We start from the raw sequence: 9,744 nt of genomic DNA on the forward strand, positions 1-9,744 counted from the left end.
CACTGATATAATGTGGGGAGGTAAATCCTCAGATGCTAGCCCAGACTGCCTCATGACCCAGGAGGGCACAGATGGTCCCTCCGTCTCTCACAGTCACCCATAACCCAATTCTCCCCAGAGGGACAAGAGACAAGCAGGGCTTCCCAGGACTCCTATAACAATTTCCCAGCTTAGTCTCTGATCTTCCTCCCTCACCTGGGATCCAGAGAAGCAGGAGGCAGAAGAGCTGAGCCTGAGACCCCATCATCTCCCTGTGCCTGAGCTCTGGCTCCCCAGCAGCTCCCTCCCAGCTGCCCCTTTATAGCTGCCTCCTCAGCTGCCCTCATTTCCTCAGCAGGAGCCATGCAAAACAAGAGGGTGTGGAGGGGGGAGTTTGGGGCTGGAGGGCAGGAGTGGGAGCAGAGAGAGGTTTCTGCTGATGCTACCCTTTTTGGAGATCAGAATTTTGATATACATTAGGGAAAGCAGCCTCCTTGTAGAACCCTGACATGGAATTTCCCAGAATAGTCAGAACCTTCCCTTTCTTTATGAAGCTGGCAACCCTCTGAATATAGAACCTCAGCGTCAAGAAGATACCAGCCTGGCATTCAATCACTCATTCATCCAATGGTTTCTTTCAGCCGCTTCTAGAGAACTCATCCAGCATTTGCTGCTGTGTCACAGACCCTCCATTCATGTTTCTCTTTATCCTTCTCACAGAATCACATATTCAGTGCTATGTCTAGACAGGGATGCAGAGGTATTAAATTCAGTGCAACAGAAAGGAAACTGTCAGGAGGAAGATAAATTATATTTAAATTTTTTTCTGTTTCTTCCTTGAAAAGAAAATATAAAAACTCAACTTTGGGTGCCATGTGTGATTCTCCTTTTACTTCTCTCAATTATGAGTAAAAGAGCTATTATTGATGTTCCAAATAGATCTTGAGACAATCAGGAAAATTTCTCTTTGATCTAGATAATTTAATCTCTCAGCGTGATGTAGGAACTCATCATATGATGCCTCAATACTGTTGGACTCATAAGAGATGGAATCTGAAAAGTTACTGGAAATATACTGTACACCTCAGAATCTGGAGGCAGCTGATGGGACAATGGAAAGACTGCTGGATCTGGAATCAAGAAGCTCTGTGTGACCCTGGACAAGTCACTTAACCCCTATTTGTCTCAGTTTTGTTAAGCATAAAATGGGAAAAATAATAGCACTATGCCTCAGTTGGTGCAAGGATCAAATGAGATGATATTTATTAAAATCCTTTAGAGCACATAGTAGACATTATGCAAATATTTTCTGCGTTCCCTTCATCTTATAGACAGGAAAGTCATCAAAAAGCAGCTCTGTGGGAATACTGGAAAACAGTATAGGAAAAATTAGTTTTTGATCAGTACTTCATACTCTAGACCAGTGATGGGCAAACTTTTTAAAGAGGGGACCAAAGGAAATGAAGTGCTCATCTGTCTGTCTGTTTCTAAGGCAACTCTTTCAAAGTTTCATTGTATTGTATCCTACTCATTGTATTCATCAGATTAGGAATAATGTCCATGGCCAGATAGAACATTTCAGGCTGCCCCATCTGGCCCTTGGCCTTAGTTTGCCCATCACTGTTCTATACCAAGATAAGTTCAAAATGGGTATATGATTAAAACATAAAGAGTGATATCATTAAATTAGGTGAACAAGGAATACTATACCTGTCACATCTAAGGGGAAGGAAAGAATTTAAGATCAAGTAAGAGACAGAGAACATTACCAGATGCAAAATGAACAATTTTGATTACATTAAATTAAAAAGATTTTTTACAAACAAAATCAATGTGACCAAAATTAGAAAGGATGAAACAAACTGGTAAAATTTTTTTAACAAAATTCACTAACAAAAATCTAATTTCTCAAATATACAAAGAACTAAGTAAAATTTATAAGAAATCAAATCATCCCCCAATTTACAAATTGTCAAGGGATATGAATAGGCCATTTTCAGATGAAAAAATTAAAAATATTGTAAGAAGGGAAGAGGAGAAATGGGTTACAATAAGTAAGAAACAGGTTTTTGCATGAGGAAAGCCAGCCAATGCCAGAAACCAAAGAATTCTGGATTCTGGAACACGGGGAAGATATAAGAGAAAACATCAATGGTTACTCAGGGTTCTTAAGCGGATCCTGTCTCTGGAGCTGAGGAGAGTTTGACTTCTTGTTCCCTGGATTTGAAGAACAGTATCTCTCTTTGTTCCTGACTTGAAGAAACCATACTTTAAAATCAAAGTGTTTCTGACTGCTGTGAGGATAAACCCAAAGAAGAATAGTGACCATCAAACCTAAGCTAAGCCCATACAGTGTTGGTGAAGGGCTGAGGCCAACTCTGGCCTAACACAACTAGGGTGGAACTCAGCCATACAGAGTTCACCCTGAAGGATACTTGAAGATTTATTTCATCTTATAAACAACCAGGGAGGATTCATTAGAACCAGGTTTAGCTAGTGAGTTTGGGGAATCTAATCAGATAGGCCCGGGCTTAGGGAGAATGAAGAAAGCAGAAGAAAACTCCATGAGGAAATGTAGAAGGGGGGAGGCTAGTGAGAATTTCATTTAAGCTAGGGAATCCTCATTCCTTACTCCTCCCTTCTTACTTCTTTGCTGTTTCAAAATAAATCCCTGTTTCCTGTTTTTACCAACTTGTCTAGAGACTTAAAGCACACTGGTTGCAGTGAGGCAGACTCACAGGCCTACTTCACTGAGAGGAACTGAGGAATCCAATGACTTTAGTATCTTATTATCAACACCACCATCTTTATTATTATCATTATTTCAATTGGCAGAGCCAGAAAGGGAAGAACCTAAAGATCTGGGGTTTCTCAGATTCAAACTGCCATTTGGGGCCTACTAGTTAGTTTGAGGCCTACTGGACAATTTGAAGCCTGTGTAGAAGTTGGCTCTCTGAGCAGCCTGTTAGAGTGGGGGCTCTCGGAATTCTCAGAGCAGGCCAATAGAACTCTGAGCCAGAGGAGGCTGAGCATCATTGTATTGCTTGAGCTGTCACTCAAGTAGCAAAGTAAATTTTTTTTTTCTTTTCTCACGGGGCTTTGAATTTTGAAAGTGGCAGGAAACAGAACTTTGGTTGGGCATGAGTTTCTACTATCTGCTCAGGATAAACTGGATACGGCTTATGAGGAATACTACAATGGAGTTGTTGTACCTATATCTATCAATGATACCCTGTTGTTTTCCTGGGGATAGTACCAGAATTCCTATATATCTATCAATGATACCCTGTTGTTTTCCTGGGGATAGTACCAGAATTCCTATATAAGCTGATGGGATGTAAAGTCCTAAGTTCCATTATGGATCTAAGTTTCAGAAGAATACTATCACACACACTGCTGGTGATACTCCTAGTTCTACGCTTCTACCAGTGCAAACAGGTAGTGGCAGCATTCATGGAAGGACTAAAGGCTCCAGGCTATTTGACTTTTGGGGACGATGAACTGAAACAGCTGGTACTGGCATTGCAGGCTAAGTTTAACCAGCTAAAGGCTCATTGTGTAGAGCTAAGCAAAGGGAAGGGGATACTGCCAAGGCAACTGAATAAGCAAGGGGGCGATGAATCTATCCAAGCACCCACCAAGCTTTAGTTGGAAACCAAGGCAATAGAGAATGCAACAGCTAATCTTTCCCCACTTAGGGTCATGGTCTATGTTACACCTTATGTGGCCATAGTTCATGTCCAGTCCTACAAGCAGTCCATGTCTGCTGATCCGGACTCCATAAAAAAGGAGAACACCAAAAAATTTTGATGAACCTCATAAAGTAATAAGATAATTTAAGAGCGCCATACAGATTTATGAACCAGATTTTTTTGGATTTTCAGCTTCTTATGGAAGAGCTTCTTGTAAAAAGGGAAAGACAATAATTCATTGAGGAAACTAATAGAAATCCTGACCTAACACCCTGGCTGTCTCAAAGTCTGGATTTCTTACTCAACTTCAGAGAAGCTTACAGATATTTAAATCAGGCAAGGGAATCAGTAATAGAAGCAATGAAAGCTAACTCAAAAAGGCCTGAGTGATGTTAATAAAAGTGATTAAATAGATTAAGGCAATCATACCATTTTTAAAGACATGAACTAGGAAAAAAAGAATTCCAGTAAGGAGTATAGAAAATGATACTTGAGACAACTAAGTGTATGATCTTTGTGTAGTTATTTTTAAATCCAAGGGTATGAAAATGGAGCTTGATAGTTTTGTGTAGAAAGCATTTTTTGCCATCTTTCGATGTGTGTGGAAATATTTTTTAGGGTTAAATTTTGATGTTTATTTAAAGCACATCCATATCTTTGAATTAAGAAAAAAACCACATCCCTTTGTATATGAAGACAGAAGTTCTCTATTAATTTGGAGACTTGCTTTGCAAAGAGGCTCATTCATGTGGTGATAGAATCATGAACACTTGAACCTTTAAATAATATTTTTCTTCCAAATCCCCTGTTCCCTTATTCTAATACTCCCATTTAGTTCTTTGTTCCTTGCCATTTAGGTAGTGTCTGTGTGTGTGACAGAAAGGCAGTATCTTTTTGTTTTCAATAAGAGAATTCAATTACCTATTAATTGTATAGCAAAATAAATTCCTATTTTAAGTTTTTTAAATGTTTTTCTTCAACTTGTGTTTCTTTAAGAGCATTTTAGATCATTTTTTCTTTTCATTTGATTACTGATGACTTTGATTTCTTTATCTGAAAGTTGCTTGCTCAAATCCTTTGACCATTTGTCAAAGGGGGAATGACATATTCTTATAAATTTGACTTAGTTCTCAATAAACTTGAGAAATGAGACCCTTATGAGAGAAATTTGTTGATAAAATTATTTATCCATTGTTGTTTACCTTCTAACCTTGGCTACATTAGTCTTGCTTGTATAGAATATTTCAAATTTATTTTTATCAAAATTATTTATTTTACATCTTATAATGTTCTCTCCCTTATTTGATCAGAAATTCTTCCCTTCTCCATAGATCTGACAGGCAAAGTATTCTATATTCCCCTAATAATTCCCTAGACTTTTCTGTCTAAATCATATACCTATTTTGACCTTATCTTGGTATAGGGTGCAAGATATTGATCTATACCTAGTTTCTGCTATACTGTTTTCAGAACAGTTTATGCCAAATGGTAAGTTCTTATCCCCAAAGCTTGTATCACTTTGTTTATCAAACACTAGGTCAGGGATCGGCAACGTACGGCTCTCAAGTCATATCTGGCTCTTTTGAGGGCCAGATATGGCTCTTTCTGCAGGAGCCATAAAGTCAAATTTTTTTCAGGTGCTGTTACAGGAGTGCGCACTATGAGCACTGTACAGCTCTCACGTAATTACATTTTAAAAAATGTGGCGTTTATGGCTCTCGCAGCCAAAAAGGTTGCAGACCCCTGCACTAGGTTGATAAGGCCACTTCCCCTAATTTTTTCCTTAGATCAAAGATTTTAAATGTTAACGAGTATCAGACTTCTTTGATGATTACTACTTTTCTGCTGGTATTTATGGAAATACATTTTTTTTGGGGGCAACTAAGTGACTCAGTGGATTGAGAGCCAAGCCTAGAGATGAGAGGTGCTGTATTCAAATGTGGATTCAAAATGCTTTAGACACTTCCTAATTGTGTGACCCTTAGCAAGTCACTTATCCTCTTTGCCTAGTTATTTGTATATTTCCTCCTTGGAAACAATATACTATAATGATTCTAAGGCAGAAAGTAAGTGTTTATAGAAAAAAAGAAATATTCTTTTTAATATTTAGGTTTAGATAATATACAGCTCTGTGAATTTGGAGACAAAAGATCTCTATTACTTTGATAACTTGCTTTACAAAGAGAGACACTTGGGTGCTGGTGGAGTCATGAACACTCTAACCTTTAAATCACATTTCTCTTCCAAATTCCATGAAGATTTATCCTGAAATTTCAATATACTTCTTTTCCCCCTATCATTTAGGCAGTTTCTTGATCTCTCTCTGTCTCTCTGTCTCTGTGGTGTGAGAAGGGATCATTCTTTAAAAAATAATGGATGGTCATCTCTAAATCCTATAAAATAAAAACATATTTTTGTTTTTTCTTTGTTTGTTTTAATTTTTAAAATGTACTGTGTTTTCTGTTTCCACTAATTTACAAATATTTCTGAGCCTGAACTTCTATTCAGAAAGACCACTCCTAAAGCAAAACTAAAAAAAGAAAAAGGAGTTAGTGTTTTGGTTTTCTTTTTTCTTTTTTTGAAAAAAGGTAGAAGAATCCATGTATTCTGTATTATGACTACTTGATGTTGATTTTTACAATTTTATATTTTCCTTTTATATTAATTTCCAAACATTTCCCAGCTTGTTCTTCAACTTACAGAATTATAAAAAATAAGTAAAAAATAAAAAGTGGAGGCACTGAGAATTCAGTTAAAGCAACCAATAAATCAGCACAATATCATATAAGTCTTTGGAGGCGGGCAGAGGAAGAGTCCAATTTCTCAGTTCCTCTTCCAGGCCATGTTTCTATATTGCAGTGATGAAGCACTCCATTTTGTTTGCAAAGTCTGTGTCTTCATTTACATCATTGATATCTGATATGTCTTGTTTTCCTGGTGGTGCTTAGAGAAATCAATGGAGAGGCAAATGGCAGGGAAGAACAAATGGAAAGAGGGAATTAGGAAGAGGTGGTAGAATAAAGTGTATCATCCCAAGTGTCAGCTCCAGTCTGCAGCAAGTGGTAGGAGAATGGGATAGCGGTTGGATGGTCCATGTGCTCCACTGTGTCCTAGTGCTGTGCAGAATAGTGAGGAAGGGCTCCATCAGTTTGGGAGGAGCGTTTGCAGTGAGATTAGAGAAGGACATGACAAAAGGGTAATACTGGAATGGAAAGGCAGGTCTGAGTTATCATCTACATCTCAGGAAGGACCAGACTCCCATGAGGATTTAACAAAGACTGCAGTGCTTTCTTGGTATTTTATATCAGTGAAACCACAAATAAACTGTCAAAGAGATACCCTGAGATTTATATCTCTGTACTTTGTGTCTATCACTTCTCTCTCAAAAGGTGGAAACATACTTCATTGTTCCAATGGTTCTAGACTTGCTGTTCTTAGAACACCTTGGAATAATTTTTCTAGATTTTTGATTTTTAAATGGGCTTAGACAAAATGGAGTCCAGATAGAACAAAGCAACCAGGATAGAGAAAGGAACAGAGGCTAAGAGAAAGGAAGGCTGAAGGAAACAAGGATGCTTCACTGGAAAAAGGACCTACAGAGGAAAGTGGGATTAAAGGATGTCACAAGGGAGAGGGACGTGACTTGTTTTTCCTGTTACCAAACTATGGAAATGTGGCCAAAGAGAGGAAGGGACAGAGAGGCAAAGTTCACATTTAAAGCAAGAAGAGCCTCCCTGACCATGAGAATGGGGTATAATCAATTTTAATGTAATCAACAATCCATGACTGGAGGTCAGAATAATTATGAAGACAGATCACATGTCTATAGTTCTCAGTAAGTGCGAGGCTGCCTGCTAAACACTTTATAACTCAGATCTCACTTTATCCTCACAAAAACCCTAGGAGGTAGGTGCTATTATGATGCAACTTTTTGAGATGAGAAAATTGAAATATAGGTTAAGTGAGTTGCCTAGCATATCTGAAGTAGGAAGTGTCTGAGGCTGGTTGGGAACTATAAGGATGGGATTTGTGCAAGGGGGATGGGACAAAAGGAGCCAGAGAAGGAATGGCTGACAGTTGAGACCAGAGAGAATTCTGGGTAATGCTCCGGAGGAAGGAGAAGGGGAGAGGAACTTCCGGGGAGGACTGTGAGGAAAAAGGAGGACATCCCAGCTTGGATCCAGTCCTGAGGGCTCCCTGAGGATCTTTCTTTGGACAATGAAACCCTGATTCCCTGGTCAAAGATTCCATTGCATCTCACCCAGCAAGACTTCAATCATCGAGTCAGCTAAGTGTTTGGACTCCATTTTGGGAGCAATCTCTTAGTCTCCTCCCATTACCCAACCTTGCTGAGAGACCCCCTTTCAGTTAAAACTTACAATTATAGAAAAGGATAGAAATAGAAACAGAAGAAGGTGGGGGGAGAAGAAGCTTGGGAGTGGGAACTCTAAAGGTTCCCTCCTGAGTGATGGACTCCATAGGAATAGAGAAGAGGGCACCCCAAATTCCTCTACCCTTCACCTCTTTCAATTAATCCCTGGATTGCAAATAATAAAAGCCATTCATTAGTCAGATAGCATTTCAGAGTACCTGAGAAACAACAAGGGGGAGGGGAGCCAGATCACCTGCTGTGAAGTTGACTGACCTTGAGGGAGGCTTACGTGAACCCTGCCCTCATTCAGAATCAGATTGGGGTACCCCATACCTCATCTTATAGGGAAGCCTTGGCCCCAACTCCTGTGGGGAGGCACGAGCATCCAGGTCACCCAGTTTGGGGGTTATATACCCTTGAAATCTCTCAGAATATATTTTGGCCCTGAAGGGAGAGATGGAGAAGAGAGTCTCACCTCCTTGATCATAACATTGGTTACTGGCTCTTTTTATTATTATTACAGTTTTGGCAGAGGCTCTCATTATTCTTATATAACTCATGTCTACTTTTTTCCATGCCTGTGTAATAATAAAGAGAGCCTTTGCATAAATCCCATCCTTATACCTGGCTCTAACCACTGCACCACCTCACTGCCTGGGTAGTTCTGCCCCTGCACTGCAGGTCTTCATGCAAAGGGTCTCAGAACACTTGTTGAAGATTTGGAAAGGGGACTCTTGCTCAGATATGAATGAGACAAACCCACCTTTGGGGTAACATCCATTTATTGAGCTGATATCACTCCATGATTGTTGCTGAGGAAGAGACCAAGCTCAGCACCCATCCCAGTCCCAGCATCCTCTTGTGAGACCAGAAACCTCCCTCAGAGGCAGCCCAGACAAGCTGCTCCTGTCCCAGCTGTGGAGGAAGGAGAAGCCCCTGAGACAGTGGGGGCTCCCTTAGCAGCTGCCTGGCCAGGTTTTTGTTCAGAGCTGAAGCACTGTGTGAGAGGCCAGTTATAGTTCTGCTGACAGTAATAGTCTGCGATGTCCTCGGGTTCTACCCCACTGATGGTCAGAGAGAAATCTGTCCCAGAGCCACTGCCACTGAATCGGGCAGGGATCCCAGGCTGCAGGGTGGAAGCATAGCGGATGAGTTGCCTGGGAGCCTGGCCTGGGGGCTGTTGGTACCAGTGTAAGCTCTTACTAATGCCCTGACTGGCCCTGCAGGACAGGGTGACCGTCTCTCCTGGAGACACAGACAGGGAGGATGGAGACTGGGTCAGCTCAACGGCTCCTCTGGCATCTGCAGGCAGAAAGACAAAGAAAAAGTTACAAATATTCATGTCTCCAAAGTACCAGGAAGAAACATTGATATAATGTGGGGAGGTAAATCCTCAGATGCCAGCCCAGACTGCCTCCTGACCCAGGAGGGGACAGACTGTCCCTCCATCCCTCACTGTCACCCACAACCCAATTCTCCCCAGAGGGACAGGAGACAAGCAGGGCTTCCCAGGACTCCTATAACAATATCTCAGGGCAGTCCCTGATCTTCCTCCCTCACCTGGGATCCAGAGAAGCAGGAGGCAGAAGAGCTGAGCCTGAGACCCCATCATCTCCCTGTGCCTGAGCTCTGGCTCCCCAGCAGCTCCCTCCCAGCTGCCCCTTTATAGCTGCCTCCTCAGCTGGCCTCATTTCCTCAGCA

General features: G+C 40.8%; 1 gene segment (V, D, J or C); it reads right to left on the reverse strand.

The window, feature by feature from the left end:
• Positions 1 to 8,807: 8,807 nt before the first annotated feature.
• LOC123236700 lies at positions 8,808 to 9,654 on the reverse strand. The segment is given in 2 exon segments: positions 8,808 to 9,345; positions 9,604 to 9,654. Coding segments are annotated over 2 exon segments (471 nt in total).
• Between the last annotated feature and the right edge of the window lie 90 nt (positions 9,655 to 9,744).

Source organism: Gracilinanus agilis, chromosome 2 (genome assembly GCF_016433145.1).
Source record: "Gracilinanus agilis isolate LMUSP501 chromosome 2, AgileGrace, whole genome shotgun sequence".
Classification (NCBI taxonomy): Eukaryota; Metazoa; Chordata; class Mammalia; order Didelphimorphia; family Didelphidae; genus Gracilinanus; species Gracilinanus agilis.